This window comes from Tyto alba, unplaced genomic scaffold (assembly GCF_018691265.1).
Source record: "Tyto alba isolate M040663 unplaced genomic scaffold, T.alba_DEE_v4.0 Super-Scaffold_18, whole genome shotgun sequence".
Classification (NCBI taxonomy): Eukaryota; Metazoa; Chordata; class Aves; order Strigiformes; family Tytonidae; genus Tyto; species Tyto alba.
This window is the reverse complement of record NW_024881280.1, coordinates 33,266,061-33,279,205: the sequence shown is the minus strand read 5'-3', so window position 1 is coordinate 33,279,205 and position 13,145 is coordinate 33,266,061. Positions and strand designations below refer to the sequence as shown.

At 36.3% G+C, this 13,145-nt stretch overlaps 1 protein-coding gene across 3 annotated transcripts in view; it reads left to right on the top strand.

The window, feature by feature from the left end:
• Positions 1 to 13,145, top strand: part of ATG2B (autophagy related 2B) — a 49,028-nt gene that overhangs the window by 17,754 nt on the left and 18,129 nt on the right. For 2 of the 3 annotated variants that reach the window (XM_042790601.1, XM_042790600.1), the window contains exons 15-29: positions 635 to 908; positions 1,728 to 1,833; positions 2,903 to 3,095; positions 3,264 to 3,406; positions 4,541 to 4,698; positions 4,957 to 5,129; positions 5,421 to 5,571; positions 6,448 to 6,647; positions 7,544 to 7,624; positions 9,386 to 9,492; positions 9,768 to 9,860; positions 10,683 to 10,753; positions 11,772 to 11,848; positions 12,190 to 12,360; positions 12,839 to 12,980. In XM_042790601.1, the coding sequence (XP_042646535.1) occupies positions 635 to 908; positions 1,728 to 1,833; positions 2,903 to 3,095; positions 3,264 to 3,406; positions 4,541 to 4,698; positions 4,957 to 5,129; positions 5,421 to 5,571; positions 6,448 to 6,647; positions 7,544 to 7,624; positions 9,386 to 9,492; positions 9,768 to 9,860; positions 10,683 to 10,753; positions 11,772 to 11,848; positions 12,190 to 12,360; positions 12,839 to 12,980 (2,140 nt within the window). The remainder of the gene's footprint in view (positions 1 to 634; positions 909 to 1,727; positions 1,834 to 2,902; positions 3,096 to 3,263; positions 3,407 to 4,540; positions 4,699 to 4,956; positions 5,130 to 5,420; positions 5,572 to 6,447; positions 6,648 to 7,543; positions 7,625 to 9,385; positions 9,493 to 9,767; positions 9,861 to 10,682; positions 10,754 to 11,771; positions 11,849 to 12,189; positions 12,361 to 12,838; positions 12,981 to 13,145) is intronic. The other variant, XM_042790602.1, reaches the window with a different exon arrangement.

Here is a 13,145-nt window from a genome sequence, read left to right as displayed (position 1 = left end):
CACAGCAACTATTGTCTTCATGTAACTTCATTGCAGTTTTGATTGATTGCAGAAGAAATTGCCATCAAAAGTGATTTAAGAGAATCCTCATTTCAAAAATCTATAAGACATCAGTAACTTCTATCAATATGGTTATGACCTGGAAGTTTGGTTCTTTTCAGTGATGGCCAGCAATAAACTATGCTCAGGGAGGTTTTGAATGGCACGTCAGTGACAGGAGCTGGAGGTCATGACTTACTGAAAGGGGCCGATATGTATGATAGTAGTTCCTGGCTTTTCAGCAGTATCATTTTTTTTAAATCTGAGACATGATATTTCCTGAGTGCAGCTGAATACTCTTTGGGACTCTTACTCTCTAATTTAAGAGAAGGAAGTAGAGAGTGCGCCATTTTTGAAAGATTGGGAACCTCTGCGAATACTTGACTTATATTCTAACAAAGTAGAATCTTAAAAGCACCAATAATAGAAGAAAATCCAAAGAGTAATAACAATTGGTCCTAATATATGTGTTTTGTGTGATACATGAAAAAATAATCTTTTTAATTTGTAGATATTACATCACCAAAAGCTTTATCCATAGTAATTTCTAGTGCTATTTTCTCTAATTTTTTTTTTTTTCCCCTTCATTTTTTAGCATAAAGCATTTACTGAAGTTTTTCTGGATGATTCACATACTCCTGCAAACTGTAGAGTTTCAGTTCAAGTCACTGCCCCAGCATTAAATCTCTCTGTTCGCTTCCCAATACCTGACCTGCGGTCAGATCAGGAGCGAGGACCATGGTTTAAGAAATCACTTCAGAAGGAGATTCTTCATCTTGAATTTACAGATCTGGAGTTTAAAACGGAGTTTGTAGGAGGGTCGACTCCAGAACAAGTTAAATTGGAACTTACTTTTAAAGAGCTAACTGGTAAGAACGTTAACATTATATTCAAATACTCTTTTTTATTTCCCCAGATGTTATGTACATATGACAAAGATCCTCTCATAAGGATCAACACAGTGAGTGTCTCTCCACCCGAATTTTGGAGCAGATACCTCTGCTGCAGTTTAGGTTCTGTACTAAGTGTCAGCATAAGTCAAAATAATACCAGTGGGAGAGGTTAATGGATGTAGCTGTAGTGCTTTTGTTTTTGTTTTTGAGATCTGAGCTAGTATTTCTGTTACTTTCTGTTACATAGTTACACCAGCTTGTTTCAGTTTGGGGTATCTTTGGGATCTTGGTGTTAGGGCAAGTCCTGTGGAGTTGTAGAGGGATACTACAGCTATGCCAATTAGGAATCTCAACTATAGTCTGGAAGTAAAGTGAATGATGTCCTAAATAACTGTCGCTGAGAAAACTTTAATACTTTTATGCCTCTAATATCTTTCAAAGTAGTAAATCTGCGAGACGGGTTTATATTTTCAGCCTCCTCTGCGGATTTGTCATTCTGCGTACTTTTCAAGGTTGTGACATAATGCAGTGATGCTATAAATGTAAATGCAGATATCTGTGCATTGGAAGTATCTCGTTTTCTAACTGCTGGTAGCTAGAAGATAATGTGAAATTCTTTCTGTTTCTAAAAAATTGTATTGAATTTTTGGCCGAAAAAGATGACAGAGTTTGCGCAAGTACATTAGGAATAGCATTTATAAATTAGCCTGTTGGACTCCAGCATGTGGAGTGGGCAACCTGAAGTTTGCAGTTGTCATTTCTGTGTTAATTTTTTAAAAATATTTTTCTACTCAGGTTCATTTGAAGAAGATAATGCGGAAGCACCAATCAAATTTTTTCAAGTGTCTGGTGGCATAGATGGAGATATAACGTCATCGTCAGACAATTTTGACTGGCCTCGGTAAAATAATGTTTTATTTTTTAATGCGGGTTGTTTGGATTTTTAGGAAGCACTATTATTTTTTCTAATTTTAATGCAGACTGCCTGTGTGGTAAATACTTTAAATTAATTTGCAAAGAAAGAACATGTGGATATTGAAGAGAGCCCAAGAATTTATAAAAAACCTCAACAAAACCAAACTTCTACATTTATAATAATACAGGATGCTTTTAATGTATAATGTTTTTTGTGTAGACTTGAGTAAATTTCAGTGCACCTTAGGTGAATGATTAGAGACCTGAAACTTTCTCCCCTTTTTTTTTGTCACTTTACCTTTTCTCCTACTTCTACATTCAAGATTGAATACCAAACCAAAAAAAAAAAATCTCAGTTGAATTTTGTCTCAAAATATTAATGCGAGCTGGTATAAAGCTGTAACAACAATAAGGGTAATGATTTTATGACTGAATTATTGCAGCTTATCTGACATGTAAGGCAATACTTCAGAGTTACTGAACAGAAGGACCTAACAGCTGTAGCTTGTAATAAGATGTTTAAAGAGGCAATTTTTGATTTCTGCAGGATTTGCCGCATACATTTTTTTGCCACAAAATTTAGTGGCTTTCTGACAGCAAGTTTGTATGGACATTTTTTCAGTGTGGTTTTCTTTTATAATGGTACAGATTTTTTTTATAACTGTGTGTACATGTAATATACAAAGTCTTGTAGCAGAGCATTTTTCCATAGCTGTTGGTGGTCTAATGATAAAAGCATTATTTGTTTTGGGAGAGCACTAGGCGTTTCGTAGGTCACCTGATGGAGGTGAAAAAGGCAGACGCTAACTTTTTTGCCTGATGGTTCTTTTTCCATGTTCCTTTGTGCCTATAATTTTGGTGATTTTTCTTAATGGTACCGCTTTGTATAATAAAATACATTATTGTCTAATATAAAAAAAATCCCTGGTCTGAGCTATTTAGTCTACGCGTATTTAGTGGCTAGCTAGTAGAGCTAGGGGACGTGTGACTGTGCGTCAGTATAAAAATTCCAAGCATGTCTAATGGCTTATTCTGCATAACTTCTCCAATGTCAGGATTGTATTGAAAATAAACCCTCTGGCTGTGCACTCTATTCTGGAAAGGATAGCAGCTGAGGAGGAAGAAGGTGATAATAATTTTCAAGAGGAAGAAGAAGGAGGGTCTCATTCTTTGAAGGATGTCTGTGATATTAGAAGACCAGAGCCTTCTCCTTTTTCTTCTCGTAGGGTCATGTTTGAAAATGAAGAGGTACTATAAAATTTTGTTACTGCTTTGTGCTTATGGTATATAAAATAATATATTCTCACTACTTTATATTCATCTTCTGGCTTCCAGTTTTGGTTTGTTTGTGTGTTTCTTTTTTTTTTTTTTTTTTTTTTTTTTTTACTTGAGAGGTTTTTTCTTTTTTTCTTTCAGATGGTGATGCCAGGAGATGTAGTTGAAATGACTGAGTTTCAGGATAAAACAATTAGCAATTCTCATTATGTACTGGAACTCATGTTACCTAACATTCACTTAACATTGCCAAACAAAAGCTTTTATGAAAAACTTTACAACAGGCAAGTATGATAATTGTTTTGCTTGGTTATTGTGACCTGTACTTTTAGTTCTGTGTTCGTTGTTGATAGAAGCAATTGAATGAGCAGCTGTAGCAGGAATTAATTTGTATAGTCTTCTAAAAAACATAAAATGCTATACAAATATTCTTCCAAGTTAACATCAGAGATGCTGCCAATGTCATATATCTGATCGGTGCCATAGCAGCCAGCTGCTAGAAAGTGCTTGGCAGATTTTGTGAACAAAGTGTAAAGTTAAACAGTCTCTTGCTTTCAGTGAATATTTTGTTCAAATCTCTGTTCTCAGCGTTTCATTTTGCTCTAATCTTTCTGAATTCTCCTTTGTAAATAGATCACTGTACCTCAAAAACTGTTGCATTCAATGTTATTCTTCCCTTTTTATGAATTGCTTCTCCATTTACAAATTAAAAGCCCACAAGGCAGGCAGGGGGGAAAAAACCCTAATTACCCAGTTTTGTAAGCCTTACGGACTTACAGAAACAGAAAATGAACCCAACTTAGGTGTTCAGCATCTATTTCTGTTAGTTTTCTGCCTGAAAAAGAAATACAACTAGATTAAGTCAATTAAAAAATAGATGTTATGCTACGCATTAGCTACATAGGGAGATGCTGATCTATTTTAGCCTTTGATAGGCATTACTTACAAAGCATTTTCTCACTTCCAAAGTGGCGAAGCTGAACCTTTCACTGACTAGTCTGTTGGTGTATTTCTGTATGAATGTCACCTGTATCTTTACCCCGACAGACATAGACTCACTTGAAATCAAAAGAACTAATGTTTCCTGCAACTTTGCTGGAAATTTGATGTGATCAAAGCAGGGTTTTGTCACCCCCGCTCCAACTTACTGAGTTAATATGCAACTACTAATAGAGGCTTTTGTGTCACTGTAAAGTTTTAGACTTTGATATGTGCGTACAGTAATTACAGGAAAAAAAGTTATTTATTGCTTTTACTCATGAATACATTATTCTTTCTTATGCTCTTAGACTTTTTCCTTGTTTATGAAATCTGAAATCTGTTATGAAGTCTGCAAAGGAAGTATTGCTTGACTGACCATATATTAAGTGGGATTATAGTCCTATGTTTTTGTATAATGATAATGTATTTCTTCCTAGGATCAGCAATGACTTGTTGTTGTGGGAACCCACAGCTCCATCTCCCGTAGAAACATTTGAAAATCTTTCCTATGGTGTTGGACTATCTGTGGCCAGTCAGCTCATCAACACTTTCAGTAAAGACAGCTTTAGTCAATTTAAATCTGCAGTTCATTATGGTAATGCACTTAGTAAATCATCTAGAACCGTAGTGATTCAAAAGCATATTTGTCTGAAATGATTAAGCTGATAGTGGAAAGAACTTGTAAACTTACAAGAATGGATTTGTTTAAACCAAGAAGAAAAAACATAGATTACTGTTTAAATAAGTAAAAGAAGTGTGAAATTGAATTGCATTACTGATGGAAAAACAATGAGTTACTGGCATAGCGTATGTACTAGCTAGAGAGTTAATTATTTTTCATTTTATCTCTTAGATGACGAGAGTGGGTCTGAGGAAGAAACACTACAGTATTATTCTACTGTTGATCCAAACTATCGTTCACGCAGAAGGAAAAAACTTGACTCTCAGAATAAGAACTCACAAAGTTTTCTGTCTGTTCTGCTAAATGTGACACATGGCTTAGTGTCAGTATTCACAGATGTCAAGGTGAGACACTGGGGCTGGAAAAGGTTGTTCTTTTGTTTTGACTGTGGGATCCCCTTCATGCTGTATGTACTGGTTTTGGAAGGAACAAGCATTTACAACTAATCTTTGTACTAGTGTTGTGTTACTGTCTAGTTACAGCACAAAACTTCAGCAATTCTGTTTGCTTTACATGAGAATAACTAAATGCAACCAGGAAAATACGTATTGGTAGCAAGTGTCATGTTAGTTTAGGCAGCCTTACTGCAGAAAACTCAGCAAGCAGTCATTTTATCATTTCTATTCTTCCTTCAGCAGGATGATGGAAATATACTGGAAGGAAAATACGGCGAATTCTGGTTTGAGTTCAACACTGGTTCACTCTTCAGCGTGACTAAATATGAAGGCTTTGAGGACAGACACTATGTGTGTCTCCATTCTAGCAGCCTCAATTTATATCATCAAGGTAGGGTTGGGATTGAGGTGGCTTTGGGACTAAATTTCAAATGAGATAAGCTTGAAGTTTTTTAGGAGAAGTGCTGTCTTTCCTGCCCTTTCCACCTGGCCCCCCCCATAATGTATCATTTGGCACAGCACGTTTCGTTCATGGCTAATGCTCCTAAATTCTACAGTAATACAACTTCACGGTAACTGTATTTACTTAGTTATAGTTTAGCTCAAACTGTCATTGGCAACTGCTGGTCTCTAAAGATATTCTAGTCCTCTGGCAAATTAGCTGTACAGTCTGTTCTTTATTATGAAAGTACACACTTCCTACATGTTACTGGTTATTTAAGAAGGTACAAGTTACCAGTGGCTGCTGTATCTTTCCTGGGTAGATAATTGTCGTCAGCAGGTGAACAGTTTTGACGTTGTAGTTTTTATGGCTGGTAACCCCTGTGGAGTTTAGCTGTTTAAGGTTTTCCCCTCAAATGTCTCTGAGCCCTGACTTGGTAGTCAAGTTAATGGGTTTTCAGTGAAAGGCTTAACTATTGTGTGTTTGGAGGTTAACCTGGCACCATCTCATAAAATGGAGAGACATATTCCTGTCTCTCCATGTAACCCATCGGAGATTTCTGTCCTTTATTTCAACTTGGCCGTTTTGCTGGACAAGTAAAAACCCAAACCCTATAGTCACATTGAAGGTTTGAGCTAGAACCATGGTTTTAAATATTGGATCGCCTGTAACCTCCCCTTCACAATTTTTGATTGTCTGTGTGCATGACTAATTTCAGTAATTAAAATGAGTTTAAAGGCATTAAGCATAAAAAGGATTTTCCTTAACTCTTCATCAGTAACAGCTTTGAAGCATGAGGTAACTCATTCTAAAATCTCTTTGCAGGTATGGTAGATGGGGTTGTCCCTTTCTCTGAAGTACGACTGCCCAGCACAATACGTCCTCATTGGTTAGAACCTACTATTTGTTTTTCTGAAGAAGATGGTCTTAGCAGGACCACTTCAGATGGTGTAGGAGTGGATTCTCCAAGTATGCTGACCGTTGCAGTCAAAATCCAATCAGATAAAATAGAGAGCAATACAAAGGTTTGTGGTTTTTAAATTTGTGCTTTTATAAATAATTTGAATTACCCCAGTTTATATCGAAGCACCTAGGTGGGTTACGAGCATTATAGATGAAGAAACCATGTAATTCTGAGCCATTTATCTTCAAACTATAATTTTCTGTTAGAATCTTTTGGGTGGCTTGTAAAATTTAAGTATCAGCATAATTTACTAATTCCTCCAGTGCTTTGCTTTGCTGCTCACACTGTATTTCTTTACTGAATGCATTTCTTGGCCAGTTGACCTTTTCCTTGGTTTTCTTCGGTTGAGTTTTAATCTGGTGCCAAACCAGGCCAGAACAAATAGAAAGGGTTAAAAGCTTTCTGCTCAGCTTACTAGCAGCGTCATCTGATAGGCAGCCTTTGCTTACCTACTTGGAGTGGCACTGGTAAATGAGTGCTGTGTTTGGCTTTGATGGTAGCATTCATTAGCATGGCTAAGAGATGACCTAGAAGCTGGCCTACTGGCGACAAACAGGTTGATAGAGTTACCTAGAGAAGAAGGAATCTGCAGACCAGCACAGTGTTACGGGGGCTCGGTTGTCTCCGATCTGAACAGCATAAGCAAGAACTTCATTAGGTTGGTACTCTCGGTAATTCCTGGTGAATCCCGGGATAAGCAGGTAGCCTTCCCTCCTGTCACCACCACAAAACCGTAATTTCTAAACTATCCTGTTACAGAAAGTATTAGATTGTATTAGCCAGGGTTTCTGTGTTAGGAAGCAAGGTTTTTGGACTGTTTAATCCTGGCCCAGTCCTTCCTTCATTTCTAGGCACTTGGAGAATCGGGGAGCAAAAGGCTGACTGTGTTTCATAATCTAGATGTGAGATAATTCCATATGTTTCACGTAAACTGACTCGTGCAACTTCCTTATGCAGGAATTTCTAGTTGCTGTTGGACTGAGAGGAGCCACCCTTCAGCACAGAGTACTGCCTTCAGGTTTAAGCTGGCATGAACAGGTCAGTTTGCTACAGTTTTCCCAACTACGTCTTCAATTTCAGTCTCATTGCTTTAACAACTACTTTAAGAATCAAACTAAACCCCTATAGAAAATCTTTGTGTTAGATGGTGTCTTATTATCTTATTCTGCTCTTGAAAGTGTTACTCTTTTCTTGCTTTCTTGTCTCTTTGGGAGTGTTGACAGACTAGCCTTGCTCCTAAGTTCTTACTCCTGTATTCATTTGCTACAGTTTCTCTCATCACCCTAAATCTCTGCCCACAACATGTCAAGGAGGTTCTTAGGGTTCTCTTTTTTTTTTCTGTTGTGGTTTTTTTTGTTTGTTTGTTTTGTTGATTTTTTTTTTTTTTTTTTTTTTTTTTTTTAAAGTTCAGGTGGAAAATCTCAGTAGTCCAACACTACCCAAGTACGTGGAATTCTCCAAGTACTTGACATAAAAACCACCCTCAAAACAAGCAAATGTGCCATTTGCAGCACTGAAAGCATTTCTGTATTTTCCCCTTCTGCTTACTTTATCCCTCAAGACTGTTTCTCCCTTGTCTGTTTCCTGTTTTACATCGTTTGAGTAGCGGTAATGGAGGAGGCTTTGGGGAAGTAGTAAGCAGCAGTTTATATAAACGCCTGTAATTCAAACTTCTGGATGAGAAGGGTTGCACTCTAAGTGTGGATGCAGAGGTACAGCGTAGCAGACGGGGCTAGAGACCCTTGATCTGGAAGCTGTGTGTAGACATCCACGAGCCAGGACATGCCACTATCACAGGAGCAGTATAGTTGCCTGTACTTACACCATACTGGATTACAGATAGTAAGCCCTGACATTGAAGCTTATCCTCTTTATCCTCCAGTTTGGATGGTGTGCTTATTTTGACATGCGTTTTTATTGTGTAACTGCATGGAGCTGAACTTAGCGCTTTTGGATTCTGCCCTGTCATTACTTTCTTTTCAGCATGGTGTTCCCACGTGTCTGTATAGACCTGCTTTACACAGTGTTGCTTATTTGCTCTGTGAGTTTTTGCTCAGTTAACATTGCCTGTAATGCACTTGGGAATCTTTTTTGGAGGGGGAAGGGCAAAACAAAAAATTGGCCAAAGAGGAAACAGTTAAAAGGCTAGTAGTGTTGATATGCCCCAGACAGTTAGGGCATACAGGGAATAATTTTAAAACAACTTTCATAGTGTAATGGATTTGAGGGAGAACTATGACAGATCTTAGAGGGGGGTAGGAGTTTATTTTATGCAGTAATGCATGAAAAAGTGCTATATACAGTGGATGTGCACGTATTTCTGGTGCTGAGCATATTTCCCACCCTCCACCGCCCACAAAGAAAAAGAAAAATAAATTGAAGATAACTTGAACAGTGTGCAGTATTACAAGTTGGCTTTTCAGGTAATGAGAGCAAAGAAAATACTAACACTGTAATAACTACTGCAAAGAAAGATGAATGAGACTGTATTTGTGAGAGGCTTTAAAAATTGCCTGGGAGATGTACAAGGAGCCACTTAGGTGTCTGTGGATTGGTCTTTTCCATACCTTTGATACTGCAGTTTGGAAGTCGTATTTTTTGCCCTGTTTACGTTCCATGTTTTTCTATATTCAGATAATGGGTGAGCAACTTTATCTGAGATCCGTTCACTCCCTTTTCCTTCTACTAATCAAACATTTTACTGTTATACCTGTTACAGATGTTCTCTTTTCTAATGCATAATTGTTTATTAATTTAACATATATTGAAATATTATAATAATATGTTTGTGATTTTTAGATTTTATATTTTTTGAATATTTCTGATGAGCCTGTTCTGGGATATAATCCTCCAGCTACAATTACAACTTTTCATGTACATCTGTGGAGTTGTGCTCTTGATTACAGGTAAATAAAATGCAAGTGTATATCACTTGGTGGCACTGCAGCTATATATTTATTCTTTAGGAACCTTTGAGTTTGCGTATTGTAAAGAATATTTATTTAGGCTTGTTTGGAAAAAAGTACTTAACAGAAATCTCTTAAACTGTAAGCAACTTAAAGTAGGATAAGCACTTGCCTAGGTCTGGGAAGATCTAGGTAGGTAACCTGTAAGACTTTGGTCGCACTTCTAAATAGGTACAGGCTATTAAATTTTTTTTTTTTTTCCTTGTTGTTGTTAGGCCCTTGTTTCTGCCAGTCAGATCTCTACTTACCGTTGAAACTTTCAGCATTTCCAGCAGTGTTGCAGTAGATAAATCCTCTTCTACTCTCAGGTATAATTAAAGTGATTGTGAAATGTGGAAGCTCCTGTAAAACTTGTAACACCTGTCTGCTTTTTTGACCTAGAAAGCATTCATGGTGTGTCAGTGGTCCCACTGGTTTGCATCGTTTGAAATACACTTTGCTTATGTGTAATCCGTTTGTTTTATTAACTTAAATACTTTTTTTTTAGTTGAATTGGTTTCTTAACTAGCAATTCTGCAATTTTTAGTTCAGTTGAAAGATGTCCTGAAATGAAATAGTGTCTATTTTGTTGATTAGTAGCACCTTAAGATTTCTTAAAAATTTGTTACTTGGAGACAGTGTATTAATTAAGGAAATATTTAGTCATTACTGAACATCTCTAACTTTTTAATACTTTTTCTTGCAACTTTAGTTGAATATTCATTCTGTTATACCTGTTCTGATGTGAACCATCTGCCATGTTGCTTGTTTCTATTCATAAAACCTTATAAATGGCCTTTGAAACATACATGTCTGTTACCTTATTAAAAAGAAAAAACGGTGAAGAGGGAAATAAGTGTTAATTCTATATGCCAAAAGCATTACTTTTTGTTCTGGGAAGGATCAAATATATAAATTGAAATGCAAATAGAATAGAATTAGCAATGGCAAAAATATCTTGCAGTGGTTAATTACCAATGGATTTGGAAACTATGGAAGGTTCAAGTGAAGAGTTTGGATTTAAAATATGCTAGATGTAGTTGTGTGTTTGATTTTTGTTCCTATACTAATTTCTTTTGTCTGGTGAATTGCACGGCATTTCTCTAGCATATTTCTTTCTTTCTTTTTTTTTTTTTTTTTTTTGACTCTAGGATAATTTTAGATGAAGCTGCTTTGCATCTGTCTGACAAATGCAACACTGTTACGGTGAACCTCCATAGAGGTAATGATGTTTTAGAGTTGGCTAATGAATTTCAGAGCCCAAAGAAACCAAATTACAGGCATATTCAGCATATGTAACAGTTAGTGAAGAGGAGGTATGAGGAGATAAGGACCAGCAAGTTGAATATAAATTAATAATGTACTGTTGATGAAAATCTGAGTGCTCTTGTTAGGATTTTTTGAATGCAGAGATATGTCAGAGAACAACTTGCAAGTCCTTCGTTTTCTCATTACAATTCCATAGTGGTTATTGGAAAAAAAGCATATTTTTAAAAATCTGGGGCTGGCACAGAATGAACTCTTCATAGAAAAGAGATCTCATTTTGTGAGATATGTATTCTAAATAGTTGAACTTGAAAGGTGTTATATGGCACAGTTTTAGGTTCTGAAAAGTGATACCAACTGGTTTGCTCACATTCATAGTAACCACCTTTAAGAACTAAGGAACTTGAATCAATATTTAACAAATGAATTGGAGAAATAACGAAACCCTGTGCTCCCAGATGCGTGTATTTAGTTTAGGTGGGAGATCTCTAGTGAAGGACGGAGTAGAGAGATGCCTGTCATGTTTAAACAAGAAAGAGGGGAAATAAGTTATTCACGGTACTGAAAGATTAGTACAATGTGGAAATGTCCTCTCACTTCAACTGAAAAACTGCTAGAATGCTCAGTCACTCAACTTCTGTGTGACTCTGATTCTCTAAGTCACACAGATGGGATGAGGATAAATATCTTAAAAGATTACACTGCTCACAGATGGTGGCAGTGGGAGTGATATATTGTATTGGAAAGATTTGAGTTCTTGATTTGAGTAGCTGAAACTTGAACTCTGAGAGTAATCCTAATCAAAGAAGGAAATGAAGTGATAGAAAAGGTTTTGGTAAGAGATCCCTTTTTATGCTCATCCTATTTCTAATGGTTTAATAATCAAAAATACATAGTAAGGATGGTTTGTTACTAAGTATTAATATATTTTTTTTTAATGACTGCTTTTTATTTAATTACTCATTGTCTTTCAGATTATGTTCGTGTTATGGATATGGGACTGCTGGAACTAACCATTACAGCAGTAAAGTCTGATTCTGAGGGGGAAAGAGTAAGTATTTCATCAAAAAATAGAATAAAATGTAAAATCTCCATGACAGATTGTAATTTGAAAATTATCTTATTATAGTTGGAATCAAGGAAAGTTTGTCAGCTTATTTGTGTATTTTTTTTTTATAATTTGCATGTATTTTTTTATAGTTTTATACATTTACACATTTAAATTAAAAATTTTAAACTTTTACATATTTATACATGTTCTGTGGGGATTTTAAAGTTCTTTTTGACGATTTTAAATAAATTAATTGAAAATCAACGGTGTATAGATGCTATTTTTATGACACTTTAGGTTGATTTGAAGTGTGTTCTTATCTTTTCATTCTTGCTATCTAGACTAAACCACGTTTTGAGCTGCACTGTTCCAGTGATGTCATCCATATTCGTACCTGCTCAGATTCATGTGCTGCACTAATGAATCTCATACAGTATATTGCAAGTTACGGTGATTTACATCCACCTGCTAAGACAGAGATTAAACGTGGAGTTAGCAAGCCAAAAATGAAGGTAGAAAATGGCAAAATAATATCAACTTAACTTTACGCGTCCTGGTAATATGTTTTAATTCTGATTTCCCCATTCTGTTTCCAAAGAATATGAGATTTCCTGCAAAGAAATTAACAAATTACATCTAACGTAACATATGGTTGAGAGTAAAATTGCGCCCTTTTTTCCTGCTTTAGTCACTACTTAATATTTTAAACTATTTTGTGCTGGTTACCTATTGTACTTTATTCATATCTGAAGAAGGACATTCTGGGACATACACAAGCTATCCAAGTACTCTGATATAAATACCCTGAACCACAATGTTCTACACCACTTTATGAATCACGTACCTTGGAGTTTCAGCTCACCTGATTATTTATAAAGTTAAGGTGTTGCTTCTTACAGTTTAAGAGCTGTGTATCGTGCCATTCTAGCGAAATCTTATCCAGCACAATATTGCAGTTGTCTTTACCTATGTGTCGTTTCTCTCCTACAGGTAGAGACCTTTAGCCAGGCATCTTCCCACGGCCCAGTCCTTGCTGAATCAGAGCAACAGATTTTACGGGATTTGATGAGTGATGCAATGGAGGAAATTGAGACTCAACAGACTGCTGCTGCCATGAAGCCAGAGTCTAATGGTAAGAATCCTCTGGAGGCATAAGCCCACATATAGTACAACTTTTCTGGAAGGAAAGTAGGATTTAAAGTTTTTGTGTATGTAGAGGTGCAGCAACAAGAATGGGGGATGTACCTTTGATGGCTGAACTCTTCAAACTCTCAACCAGAATCTCGCCTTTAATAAC